General features: G+C 51.2%; 1 protein-coding gene across 1 annotated transcript in view; it reads left to right on the top strand.

Annotated features, from left to right (window-relative positions):
- The window catches only part of MYO1H (myosin IH), a 22,085-nt gene extending 11,786 nt beyond the window's left edge, over window positions 1–10,299 (top strand). Inside the window, exons 16-30 of the mRNA XM_035891605.1 lie at window positions 150–230; window positions 699–804; window positions 1,085–1,202; window positions 1,494–1,607; window positions 2,578–2,654; window positions 3,212–3,280; window positions 3,852–3,936; window positions 4,493–4,652; window positions 5,536–5,619; window positions 6,093–6,186; window positions 7,116–7,171; window positions 7,681–7,816; window positions 8,367–8,434; window positions 9,051–9,148; window positions 10,134–10,299. Of these exons, the coding sequence (XP_035747498.1) occupies window positions 150–230; window positions 699–804; window positions 1,085–1,202; window positions 1,494–1,607; window positions 2,578–2,654; window positions 3,212–3,280; window positions 3,852–3,936; window positions 4,493–4,652; window positions 5,536–5,619; window positions 6,093–6,186; window positions 7,116–7,171; window positions 7,681–7,816; window positions 8,367–8,434; window positions 9,051–9,148; window positions 10,134–10,299 (1,512 nt within the window). The remainder of the gene's footprint in view (window positions 1–149; window positions 231–698; window positions 805–1,084; window positions 1,203–1,493; window positions 1,608–2,577; window positions 2,655–3,211; window positions 3,281–3,851; window positions 3,937–4,492; window positions 4,653–5,535; window positions 5,620–6,092; window positions 6,187–7,115; window positions 7,172–7,680; window positions 7,817–8,366; window positions 8,435–9,050; window positions 9,149–10,133) is intronic.
- The last annotated feature ends 3,306 nt before the right edge of the window (window positions 10,300–13,605 follow it).

Genomic DNA, 13,605 nt, shown 5'->3' with positions numbered 1-13,605 from the left:
CAGAAGCAAACCAGACCATGTATTTTTTTTCCTTAGCAACGTTCTTTAGGCCTACATGTCCGTAAGGCTGCGCTGCTCAAGGTTGGAAGCATCCCAGTGGGAATAGCGTGGCTGCTAAACAAGGCAGCTTTTCACTCCTCTCGTTTCAGGTGCTGTGCAACTCTAAAAATGGTATCGTTCGAGACTGTTTTCTACTATCAGAACTAGACAACAGGAGGAGACCAGAGACTGTGAGTCTCCTCTTTAGTCTTTGAAGATAAATTCAACTTCCCAAGTCTTGATTGAACCGCTGGTCCTGTCCTTAGTCCTGAATTCAGTGGAATTCTTTGCTGGTGTTGCGCCCCTGCTAGCTTGCTGGTAGAGGAACAGGGATGTTGCTGAGGCAGCAGCTGTAGCGAAGTGACAGACCTTAATGTCGTTATTAACGCGCCCTTCTAAAATGAGCCCCGCACTTAGCATGCGACAGCAGTTCGTTTCTGAAGGGCTGCCTTGCGTGTCCGGCCGCGTGGCAGGGGTTCAAGTGTTCCAGTGAAGCACCAGGGAGCTTCTGACTGACTGCTCTTGGAAAGGTTTGTGGTGCTAATGCCTACGTCAGCCGTTCGCTTTTGGTTTGAAGACGGGTGTGGGGAATGAGTTGTTGTCCACTACTGCAGTGATGAGTTCCAAAGCTAAGCAAGTTCTTTTGATGTCATCTATAGGTCGCAACTCAGTTCAAAAATAGTCTGACGAGTCTTATAGAAATCCTGATGTCCAAGGAGCCTTCTTATATTCGATGCATTAAACCAAATGAGAACAAGGAGCCTGGTAAGGCATTGGGCTGAAGATGCAGTTGAGATGAAGGGATGAAGTGAGGGAGACTTTAGCTTGTAGCTAGGTGCAACATATGGATATATAAATGCTTTGCATGTTTGAATATATATATTATTATATATACATTTAAAAAAAAAAATCCTGGTTAAGCTAGCAGCAAAGTCATCACCTTGGGTAACTGTGGATTTGATTCCTTATGTGTCCCAATACATGGACAAGGGAGCGAGCTTTCCCAGGCAGCATTTACTGGTGAATACGTGTGTTCTTCCCGCAGGGAAGTTTGATGATTACCTGATCCGACATCAGGTGAAGTACCTGGGCCTGATGGAGCACTTGCGGGTGAGGCGAGCTGGCTTCGCCTATCGACGGAAGTATGAACTCTTCTTGCAAAGGCAAGTGGGGCTGTTTTGCCTTCAAGCCAGGTAAATCTGCCCTCCCACGAGGGCTCCAGAGTGAGGTTTGTTCAAATGTCAAGTCCCAGCGATAGGAGATGTGGAGGTGTCAGCAGACGTTCTTCTGCATCGAAGATAACCTCCGTATGTGTCTCTTGTCCATAGCCAGTTTGATCTGCTTGGGCATCTTCTGCCTGGAATAACACAGTAGGAATTGGCGGGGGGCAGAGTTTCAGGAAGGGGTTCCTCAAACATAAAGTCATTTCTGTTGACATCTTGCTGATCTTTCAGGTATAAATCCCTCTGTCCAGCTACCTGGCCACATTGGCATGGGCCAGCAGCTGAGGGTGTGGAGAGGCTCATCAAGCATATTGGTTACAAGCCTGAGGAATACAAATTGGGAAGGTAAATTTCCTTTCTCTGGCTGTGATCTCTGTGGCTCAGCTGCGTGGTACTTGCTGTCTTTGATCCTCTGCCCTGGCTGACTCAAGCCACGATGTAGCCCTTCCCGAAGAGCCACAGGTTGTGGTGGTGTGAACAGATCCCTTTAGCTTGGCTCTCGCTTGACCATGAGAACTGGGTGGACCTGCCTGGGTCCCCAAACCTGATGGCTTCTGATAGGTGACTTCTTTAAAAGAGGCCAAAGTAAGCTCACCTCAAAGGCATACAATGCACAGAGCAAGGGGATAAATAAAAAGCCCAGGTGCATAAATGTCCCCTTTATTTTTACCTTCCTATTTCTATGGAAGCTTGAATGCAGCTGAGCTTCTTCCGCTTCTGGGTTAGGGGAGACAGGCTTCCTTGCTTCAGCTCGAGTCCCCCTGCTTGCTTGGGCAACCTGAGGCACTTTGCCTGTCTCAGGCTTGGGTTCTTTCTTAACTGCCTTTTGCAACCCCTCCTGAACCACAACTTGTCCTCCCTGCTAACGACCAGGGCATGGGCAAGGCAGGGCTCTCTAATGTCACCTTCAACCTATAGCTATCAGAATCCATGAGTTAATGGCCAGGATGTTAGCTAAGACGAGGAAGCCTGTTTTCACGGGGTTTCAGCTGCTTATCCTGAGCTCCACAGCTCCTGGGAATCTTGCAGGGATCCCAGCGTTGAGAATTGCAAAGTCACATGAAGGCAGAGGTCTCTACAACCTGTGACCTTGTGCAGTAACTGGTGTTTTCCTCCCTTCCTGCTCCCTGCCACCCTTTGCCAAGTCCTTTGCACCCTTTGGTGCACCAGGATGTGCCAGCCAGACAACCGAAGAGTGGTTATGGAAGGAGGTGTAACTCATCAGCGTTACAGCCAGCTGGAGGGCGCTGAGCCTGGTTAGGGCAGCTGAAATGATGGCTCACTGGGAATAAGCTGTTCATGGTCTCTTTTTCAGAACCAAAATATTCATTCGCTTCCCAAAGACTCTGTTTGCTACTGAAGATGCATTTGAATTCAGAAAGCACCTGTTAGGTATGGTTCCAGTTCCCTTTGCCTATGTGTGTGTGTGTGTATATATATATATATAGGCTAAGCAGCAGAGCCCATGTGGACTGCATTTCTGGGCTCCAGGTTCATGCAGCAGGTATGCCATGGTGAGAGCCGAGACCCCTGGTCTGCATAGCTCTGGAGAGCCCACGGAAAACTCCTTCCAGGGTGGGGAGAAATCACCAGCTGCATGGCTTGAGTTCTCAATACAGCCCTCCCTTAGACTCCTCGTCCCTCCCAGTAACTGTCGGTCCATGCATAGGTGCACAAAGTACCTTTCCCCTGGGACTGGGATTCCACCGGTCTCATCCCAGCATTACCTGTTTGCACCTGCTTGAAATGCATAAATGCATGGGGCTGCCTAAAGGCGCGTTTACCTACGCAGGCTCCTGTTGGTCCTGTTGGCGTTTTGGCACCTTGGTTCCTTGGTGACCGTGCAGACCCTCCTGTGCCTTGACATGTGGTGTCCGACTGCTGGGAGCACGGCTCTGGAAGGCTGTGGTCCTGTAGATACGAGCAATGTCTCTGCTTTTTTTTGCCAGTTTCAAGACTACAGGCCAAATACAAGGGATGCCTTGGAAAGAGAGAGTACAAGAAGAAGAGAGAAGCAGGTACAGGCTCTGGAATTGAGGACTCTTCTTAAGGCTATGCTTTCCAGTTGGAGTTGTAGCTTTGGGAGGTGATAAATCCGTGCTGCTGCAGACAGCACTTGCAGCTTCCCTGCAGGGTGGCTGGGGTCGGATGCGGGTGACGGCTGCTGTTCTGTTTTTAGCTTCTTGCACCATGAGCTGCTCTTGGCCTCGTGCAGGCATTGGTGTGCAGCAGCTCTGCGCGGCAGCAGCACCCTCTGCCGTGCGTGCGGGGGTTCTGGGGTACCGAGGGAGTCGCTCGTTAACGGCCGGGGAAGCAAACTCCCTTATTGCAGTGGGCAGGCTGATCAATAATGCTGCGGGCTCAGAGGCCGGCTCTCCCGGAGGAGCTGCTGCCTTGATGCTGAGCTCTGCAGTGCAGGTAGTGCCGGATCAGTTCTCACGGAGAAGTTGTTCTAAACTTCTTACTCTAAACATCAGCCAATGGGAAGAGCTGCAAAAGAGCCAGTTATAGCTTCTGCTATGTGAATTTAAAGGGTAGCGTGGCACAGGAACTCCGATGCTAATACAAGGACCTGATTAATTCTTGCAGCTATCAAGCTGGAGGCTTGTTGGCGAGGAGCGCTGGCACGGAAGGAGGCCAAGAAGAGGATGTGGGCAGTTCAGATAATCAGAAAGTAACTATCATGTGGGGAGGGCTGCGGGTCACAGCCTGGTGGTGGCCCCTGGGCAAAGAGTCCAGAGTACTGACAGCAGAGCCAGCCAAAACCATCTCCCTCACACCCATTCCTAGGCTGTCCTGGTAGCTCAGAGGACAGTCACCAGATGGGGTCGATCAGAAATGCCTGTTGCCTCTTCAGGAATTCTCCGATGTGCACAAATTTCTGTTGCTCTGCCATTTTCTATTGGCACAGAGGATCTCTAAACCAGCCCTTTCTTTTATTTATGGCCCTCCTTCCCTGCTCCCTTAAACCCAGCTCCTGAACGCTGTGTCAGAAGTAGAGCTGACCTCCCTTTCTAACTCCAAAGCACTGTCTTTTGGGCAACAGAACTTGGAAAAAAAATTACGTTTGGAATATTATAAAGCTTAAGGTTTCCATTGCTGTAACACAGGTGCCAGCATACCTGAGTTAACGTCGCTGATCTGTTAGCCTGGTGTGTGCCCGCTGTGACTTGCCTTCCGCTCCCATTGATTCCTGAAGCAACGTGTTCTGGTTTGGATATTTTCTGCAGATTCATAAATGGCTTCATCAATCGGAAGAAAGCCCTTTGCCCAGAGAACGTTGAATTTGTGAGGCTTGTGCAGTATAACTACTTGATGAAGCTCAGAGACCACGTTCCAAAAAACGTCTTGGACAAGAGCTGGCTCCAACCTCCTTCCATCCTGGAAGAGGTGAGGGTTGCTGCGGGCCCCGGGAGAGGTGAAGATGGTTTCTGTTCTGTGGTGTGTGCATGCTTCATGTAGGAAAGGAGGAGCGGTCTCCTGCTGGCTTGTCCTCTGGTCAGGCATGATGGCAGAGCCTTTGGAAGCCCCTGAGATCCTCCGTATTTGGGGGAGGACAGGAGTGGGAGGAATGGTGCTGCTGTTTAAGTTTCCAAGGGAAAGGAGGGAGCTTGGTGCTTATGTTTTAAGGAATAGAAAGAAAGATGCTCTGACAGAAAAGTGAACTCATGAACCCTATTAAAGACAAAATTAATCCCACAATGTTTTAAGCTTGCAGCGCCGATAGACTTGCAGCACTTCATCAAATTGGGCTTTGGAGGGACAGGTAGCCTCAGCGCAGGAATGGGACAGACTAATTGCTTCCAGCAGAACTCTCATTTAGAGCCAGCCCCTTTGATCCTGCCCGTGGCCTGGCTCGGGGCCAGGGCAGATTGCTGCCGTGGCCGCTCAGTGGGTGAGGTGGGCCCAGTAAATTCAGAAGCTCAGATGGAAGGCAAGGTGAAGAGCGATGCTAAGGGCGCACTACGCGTGTGGTGCCGCAGCCTCGTCCGGGGGTGACAGATGGGGTTTGCTGCTTTTAGTGACTCTAATAATGACTCAGCCACTGGGTGTTCTGCGTCCTTCAGCTGCTGCTGGGCATTAGCCCTTCTCTGGCAGCACAGCTCTGTGGAAGGTGGGGCTCTGGGCTGGGGGGAGCTCAAACGAGTCGTGACTAGATGGTAAAACCAGCTTGCACCGGGCAAGCATTTGTTAGGTCTGAAGCAGGAGTTGTGTGCGCAACTTTGCACAACTTCACTACTTTTTCTTTTCTTTTTTTTTTTTTTTAATGTAGACATCTGAGATGCTACAGAAAATCTGCATTAGGAACCTAGTGAGGAAATACTGCCGAGGCGTTACGGCTGAGAGGAAAGTGCAGGTAACTAACGTGTGGAATGTGAATGCCTGAGTTAAAACACGCTGTGCGCACGTGGTATCTGCTCTCAGGACTGTCCGAAGCCCAGGCTGCACCTTCCAACACCACCGCTCCTCTCGCCAGGGAAACATCCAGAGCCTGGAGTCAGGTGTTTGTTTCGGTGGCCCTTGTGGTGTACGGTGCAGTTCTCCTATGGAGACACGGGTCTTAATCGTATGGCATTAAAACTGCATTTCATATAATTAGAAAAGATGTGAAAATAAAGATAGATCCGTAGGACTCTTCAGCCCATACTACCCCCTTGTTTGGCATAATACAGGAATAACCTAGAGGTGTTGGGGGAAATGCAGCATGAGTCGGGTAGGTGGGGAGTAAAGGGGTGATGGTGGTGTGTAGTAACGTTGCCTACCTTAGAACTGCTGATGTTGCTGATGGAGAAGCTCTAAGAGGATAAAGACTGTTCCTTCTCAAAACAGTTACAGCAAAAAGTGGTAGCAAGTGCTGTTTTCAGAGGGAAGAAGGAGGGCTACCCGCAGAGCGTAACCCAGCCTTTCGCGGACACCCGACTGAGTGAGTACACAACAAGCCCGCAGAGGACGTGGCCACACATGGTCCTTGCTCGGGAAAATTCTGTTTGACAAAACAGGTTCAGTTTCTAAGAGAAATTCCTGTCTGACAGAGGCAGCATCACCTGGGATTTGAATTCCCTTGCCCTGTCATGGCTAGCGACACTGAACATGGCGATCGATTTGCCAAGCTCCACTCTCAAACTGGGGGTACCTGGCATCCCTCTTGGGACAGGGAGCCATAAACCCCCACAAAACCCCCTACGGGCTGGGAAGGATCGGAGCCCACCCTCGCTGGGCTGGGCGGAGCGGGGAGGCTGAGCGGGGATGTTGCAGCACAGCATCGCCAGGGGTGGGGATCCAGCCCCAAGGACTGGGGCTGCTGGGAAGGAGAGATGTGAACCTTGGGGATCCACGTAGTCAGTGTTAAGCAAATAAAAGGCACGTGAAGAAAGCCCCAGTAGTGCACTGGTAGGGCGAGGGGCCCGGGGGACTGGGGAGGGTGTGGTAGCAGCGGTGTGGGGGTGAGATACTGGGGGTCGTTGCTGGAAGCTCCCCGAGAGCTTCAGCTGGAGCACTCTGCAGAGGGACAAATGCTCTGGGTGGTTCTTGGTACAAGTCCTTCCACGCTGGGCCCTGAACCAAGAACAGACCCACAAACAGCCAGTAACTCCCAGTGTGAATTACTGGTCGGGTGTAACTCCCAGTGTGAATTACTGGTCGGGTGTAACTCCCAGCGTGAATTACCGGTCAGGCAGGAGGAATCACTGAAGGGGGTTTAGGAGGAGCTGGCAGTGATCACCCTCTGTTTAGAAGGGATTGTACCAAGGGACAAGGACTAGTGGGATGAAGACAATTAAAGCAGCGCTCTGGTGTTTTGCTGGTGGGACTCGTTGCCTACATTCAGTTTTATCTTTCTGGTTTGCTCCCCAGAAGAGAATGAGATAAACCCCAAAGTACTGCAGCTCATCCACGGTGAGAAGATCAAGGTAAGGAAAGGATGGCTGGAGCTCAGCAGCCCTCGAACCAGCTGCGTTGGGGTCCTGGCGCTGGCCGGTCATGCAGACCAGGCGATCCACGATGCCTGAGCCTGTCTTGCAGCCATGCCTATGTGGCAGGGCTGGCTGCCGAAAAGCAGCGCAGCGAGTGTTTCCTTGCTTTTAAATTGGAGACGGGTCTCAAAATGCACCTAGACAAAAATTATTTAAGATTTCTTTTAATAAAAGCATTAACCCTATTTGGGCTGTAACAGGCAGCGCGCTGCACCTCCCGTGGTTATGGCACAGAGGGCCCAGGGAAACCATCTTTCTCAAAGCATGATTCCGCTATCTGAATTTCCAAGTCTAAAGAAACCCAGACGGTTCTGAGCAGAGGTTGGCAGTGGCCAAAGTGAGCTGGGATCCGCAGCTCCACGGTGCAGTGCTGCTCCTTGCTGAATTGCTTCCAGCGCAGGACCCTGCCGTAGTGAGAAGTGCTGATACCAACTCGTTGTTTTCAGTATGTGACCCCCGTGATAAAATATGACAGGAACGGGTTCAAAGCGCGAGACCGGCTACTGGTTCTGACCCAGTCCTCGGCGTATGTGGTGGAAATGGCGAAGATCAAGCAGAAAATAGACTACGCCACTCTGAAAGGTAACGGTGGAGGTCAGCACGGGGCTCCCCTTGCTGCCAGCGACCCGGGGGGTGGAGAGATGAAGTTCTGAATCTTGGTCTTTCAAAGAGATCTGAAGCAATGATCTACCTGAGAGCGCTTTTTCCCGGGGGATGGGTGAAGGGTCTGTGTGTCAGCACGCAGTTCCTTGAAGTATAAATTATGAGTAAAAGGACGCAGTTCTTTGAAGTACTTAAATGCAGGAGGACATCACTTTCTGCTGAGAGGGGAGGGGAAAAAAGAAAACCGTTCCTGCCCCATTTTGTAGGTATTTTTTAATCCTGCCAATGTCTGAACCACGGTCCAGGGGTGGAATATATACTTTGTCCCTTCTCCCTTACCCAAACAAAAGTAGCATGGAGAGGTACGGAACAACTAATGCACCATGTTTAAATAACCACTGTTGGAAACGAGTTATGGACAAGCGGATGACAGAGAAAGGGACCTTCAGGAGGTATTTTGAAAACTGGGAAGATGATGATGGTGTTGTGGAACTGTCTTTTTCCTCTAATTCTTGGATTTCTTTTGAAGGTATTTCCACCAGTAACCTGAACGATGGGATTGTAGTCATTCACGTTCCTGAGGACAACAAACAGAAGGTAGAAAACTGAAATGTAGCCACCGTGAGCTTCTGGTTAGAAGTAAGGTTTGGAAGGGGCTGCCCAGGGAAGGGGTCGAGTCCCCATCCCTGGGGGGATTTAAAAGCTGGGCAGACGTGGTGCTGAGGGCCAGGGTTTGGGGGTGGGATGGCAGGGGTAGGGGAATGGTTGGGCTGAGGGAGCTTAAAGGGCTTTTCCAACCTAAATGATTCTATGATCCTGTTCTAAGGTCTGCTAGCTGACAATTCTCATATTTTCCTATGAAATACTGGGATTACACAATTCCTGATGTTCACTAACTCTGTAGTCTGCTAGACTTTTGCATTCTTGCTGTCTCACCGTGAAAGTTTTCCCTTTCCTTTTTTTTTTTTTTTTTTTTTTTTTTTTTAATAGAGCCAAAGTCACTCTAAGTCCTAAGTAGTCCCTGGAAGGGATGTTTACCTGCCCAAACGTACACGACTCCTTGAATTGCTGTGTAGTTATCGGTCCCATCTGCACAGCAGTCGCTGCTCTGGCACTAGGAAGGAGTTTCTCTGAATGCACAACTGCTACGTGGCTTACACACCGGGGCCGTGCCAGATGACTCCAGGTCTTCTCTCCTTTTTTTTGTTTCCAGGGAGATGTGATACTTCAGTGTGAGCACGTCTTTGAGACCATCACTAAGCTCTGCATGCTGGCCAATAAGCAAAACCTTGTTAAAGTTGTGCAGGGAAGGTAAGGAAGGGGGTGGAATGGGTGGTGTTGTGCTGGTGGTATTTTATGGAAGAACCTGCTTCAAAAACTTTTAGGCCTGGACTACTTAAGTCAAAACTATTAACATCACCCCGGCAGACAGTGCCCTAAACTGATTTGAGGTCTGTTGTGCGGTAGCACCATTGTTTTCATGGCTTCCTTTCACAGGCACAGGGGAAACGAGACGGGATGCACAAGGACAATAAAATGTATTAAAAATCATTACGACCCCTTTCCAGCACTAAGGAGGCTTTGCTTCCATGTGGTCGTGCCTCGCTAGGTGCGCTGCTCTGCTCTCCAGCCTGCCCACGATCCGTCTGCTTAAAACCTAAACTTGTTTATAGGTGACTGTGCTTGAAAACCACTTTTTTTTTCAGGCTTCTGCTGGTGTGACCTGGGCATGAGGTCGTGGGCTTAGTGGTTTCACGGGGGATCTCATTAGCAGCAGCTCTGAGGAAAGCCTGCTGGGCTGAGCCTGCGGGTCGCTTCAGGACAAATGCTCCCCTCCCTAAAAGACCGAGGCGGCCCTGAGATGCGATGGCTGAGCAGCTCCTTGGTCACACCACCGAGCTAACGGCAGGTGGATGCAGTCTGTCTCTCAAATCTCTCCATGAATTGGAGCTGGCACACGAAACCTGTACTTCTGCTCCAGCTTTTCTCCTTGGCCTTTGCATTTCAATTGTAATTAGATTCCCTGTGTTCAGTGGTTTTCTCCAGGTCAGATCTGCTTATCTTCTAGTGCTTAATTGCACCAGGAAAATTCAAATGCCTGGCCCAGGCAGGCAGGCTCGATTCATCAAACCCTTCTGGGCCGTGTGGTATAATGCAATTGTTTAGGAAATTTAGCTAAGCTGGAGGGCTCGGATCTGGTCATCTAACGAGATTTGCCAAGGGAACAGAAATAAAGGGGGCTTAGAGTAAAGCCTCTTGCGAGGAAAGCATCTAACGAGTAATTCTGTGTTTGCAGCCTTCAGTTTCGCATTGGCTCTGGGAAGGAAGGGACCATGGTGTTTGCCGTTGGGCAGGAGCCTCAGGTCTTTAAAGCCAAAAACGGACAGCTAACGGTGGTAAGGCCTCACCTAAGCGCTGGGGATATGACCGGCGCTTCCCCCTTCAGTGCTCAACCCCTGTAGAGAGCTCAGCTCAGTTCCAGCAAGGGCCCTTTGCACGAGTTCAGGGCTTGATCCCCGTTAGAGCGCAGAGGGGTGCGTGACGTAGCCCCCCAGTTGGCACCTGCCCACGTAAGGTCACGCGCAATGACGGTCACTGCTGTGCCGGGACTTGCAGCTACGCCCCTCGCACGTGAACTGTCGCTGCTGCTCGCCCTCTCGAGCCAGCATGGGGAGGAGGGGTGAGGCGCTCTCCTGCCTTGGGCACTTAGAGAATTTAGTCCGAGCCCAAATTCAAAATGAGGACTCAGGTGACGTTTGCCACCTCTTGTTGGCTCCCTCAGCCAAGCTGCCTCTGAAATCAGTTGGGGGGGCGGAGGAAAAGCGTTTCTTGTCACGCAAGCAGGTTGTCTGAGATGGAAGGATCTGTCTGACCCCGTGGCAGTCTTGGCAGAACTGCCACAAGCGGGGAGAATGAATTCTGACTCCGTACGGGGCTGTGGAAAACGGGGGAGCTTTGCTTTTCTCTCCCTGCTGGTGGTCGGGCAGGGAGGTGTGCTGAACCCGCCTCCACCGCCTCGCAGCCTGGCAGTAAGTGGCAAGCATGGCCGGAGGACCAAGGGAAGGTGTCGGGCTCTGCTGCTTCACCTGTGAGCTTAGCGTGTTTGGGACTGCCAGCCGACAGCTCTGAGGAACAACTACGTGCTGGGGTGTGCAGTACCCTCGGGCTCTGGTCCTTGCACTCTGGCAATGAAGGGCGTTGTCTTGGTGCACCGATTGTTAACCAGAAACACAGCCTCGCTTCCCACAGACAGGACACATCAAGGACGTAACATCTGCACTTAACTCGATGACTCCTTCCTTCTCCCGTCCCAGGTGTCAACCCAGGCAAAGTCCTGATGAGCACCAGTTCCTGCTCCCGGCCACTGTCCTGGCTAGGAAGAGAAAGGAGCCTGCAGGATGAGACCAGCACTCGCATCTCCTCTGGAATCTTTGATGCCATAAGGGCTGCTGTGATTTGAGAGTTTGCTTGCACCTTTTAGGCTCTCTTTTATAGCGTAAAACTATTCAACTCTAGCTGAATAAATTCCATTATGTTGCTGTAACATTCCAGTGAGCAGAGATGCTCGTTACACGCTGTCACAGGGAAAGGTTTAAAGCAAAAGCTGCAGTTCCACACCTAAAATGCCCGTCTCTCTGCACTCAGTAAGAGCCGAGAGCTCTGACCAGTCAGGAAGGATTAAGACAGAAGCAAAAAGGCTTCTCAAAAAGGCCAGGAGAATTGTATCAAGCGCAGATCAATGAAGTTAACTCTGGTCTGAAAGCACCTTTTCTCTCGGGCAGACTGGCAAAGCCTTTAAAGCCAGCAGCTCACCCAGCGGCACGCGCAGAGATGGCTGCAGGTAGCAGTAGGGCTGGCGCTGATGTTTTTGAGGTGGTGCTTCAGCGTACGAAGCTGCTCATCTGGCAATCGCAGTAAGCTGCTTTCTTGTCTGCTCCAACGTGGGGGGGGGGATCTTTGTTTTTAGAGTAGCGCTGGCCTGGTTCTCCCTGCGCAGCAGCTATGCGTGGCGCGGAGGAAGCAAAACCCTAGAAGATGACCAAAATGCCCCCTCTTAAAGAGGGGCGTGCTGGCTCGGTGCAATCCGGATCAGAAGAAACCAGCCTCCTGCTGCTGGGGAAGCTTCAGCTCTACCTATGGAGCTGGACTCCACTCGCTGAGGAGTGGGGTAGGCCCTGCTGTTCCCTTGAGGTGTTCCAGGGGCAGGCACAGCGGGAGAAGGTGGAAGGCAGGAATTCCCCCGGCTCCCTCCTCCTGCCTGGAAGCTGCGGCTGTGCTGCCACTCGCCGTGTCGGTGGCGCTTGCTCTGCTGCCTCACGTTGAGGCAAACTCGCGTAGCTCCTGCTCCAGCTTGCTTCGGCGAGGCTGAAACTGCAGCCTGAAGATCCTTGACCCCCTGCCTTTAAATCCTGGGGTCTGCAGAGTCCCGAGAGCCCGATCGCTGGTGCCTCCGCCATGAGCCGTGCCAGGAGGTAAAATGGACAACCGGGGGGAGGATGATGCCGCCTGGTATTTCTTCCTGAAAGCTCCTTCCAGCTCCGTGGACCATGAGGACAGCATGCTTCAAACAATAAAGCAACTCGCATGTAAATATGAAATATCTTCTAATTTATTGTGTTATATTAAAAAAAAAAAGTACATATTGCAAACATCAACCATACACTGAAATCCAGCTTAAGCTTTTTTTTTTTTGTGCATAAGTATAAAGTGGGAGGGAATGATTGTACAGAACCGATGAACACGCTGCTGTCGTCCAGGAAACGGAACAACTCCAGTAAGACGGAAAGGTTCTGCCTGCCCTTTGCTCTAAGGTAAGACTGGAGCTCGGAGCCTTCTCCAAGGGCTCTGACCAGGCGATGTCCTGCACATGGAGCTCAGGGTGGGATCCAAAATCTGCCTTACGGGAATATGGGAGCGGCTGCTTTGGTGCTACAGGTAAACACCCTCTCCTGGGGAGCTTTAAGTCGGTGGCCGGCGGTCACCCTGGCCCCTGCCGTGCAGCCCAAACTCTGTTACAAGCTGCAGTCTGTTGTCCAGCTTTTTTCCATTATGCTGATGGACAAAATCGCTTCCACGAGTAAGATCTTAGCTCCACTCTGCTGTACTGTCACGATTAGTCTCTGTTGTGGGGTGGCTGGGAGAATCAAAGCTGACAGGTCTGCACTCCCTGTTAGTACAAGCCAGTCCTAGATAATCTCGAGAGCTGCTTGTGAGCAGGCCAGCTGCCCCGTACCCCATCTTCACCCGAAAGCTGCAAAACCATTTACAGTAAAAAGGCTCACGAGCTGAGAGCATTTGTGCAATGGCATTAACTGCGTCCCTCTCCGCAGACCAAGGACGAGCGGCCGGTAGGTACCAGGCGCGCTAACACGACGGCCGTACATCCTCACTACACAACTCCAGCACGCAGAGGGTTAAGCCAGGAGTGTGTTAAGGCAGAGTCTGCCCATAAATGCAGTAACAAAACTGAAACTTAAACTCCTGGAGTGACTTACTAAACCAATAGCTCTACAAACCGCTGTACAAAGATTAAAAATAATCATCCCCTGGTGGGTTTTTTTTTTAAGAACTTAAGTTTGCAAAACCTGAAAGAGGAAATCCTGAAGCCAGTTAAGAATCTATGTACAGAGAAGTTAATCACATAGATGTGATCTGTCAGGTGCTTAGCGCTGGTGTCAATGCGTGTCCCCCTCCCGGAGCTGAACCTGCCCTTGCACCCCAGGGCGCGGCTGGGGCGGGTTTGGCTAGCTCTCACTGGCAGGGGAGCG

The sequence above is a fragment of the Egretta garzetta genome, unplaced genomic scaffold (assembly GCF_000687185.1).
Source record: "Egretta garzetta isolate BGI_Z169 unplaced genomic scaffold, ASM68718v1 scaffold330, whole genome shotgun sequence".
NCBI classification, from domain to species: Eukaryota; Metazoa; Chordata; class Aves; order Pelecaniformes; family Ardeidae; genus Egretta; species Egretta garzetta.
The sequence above is the reverse complement of the archived record's forward strand: the minus strand, read 5'-3'. Positions and strand labels throughout refer to the sequence as shown.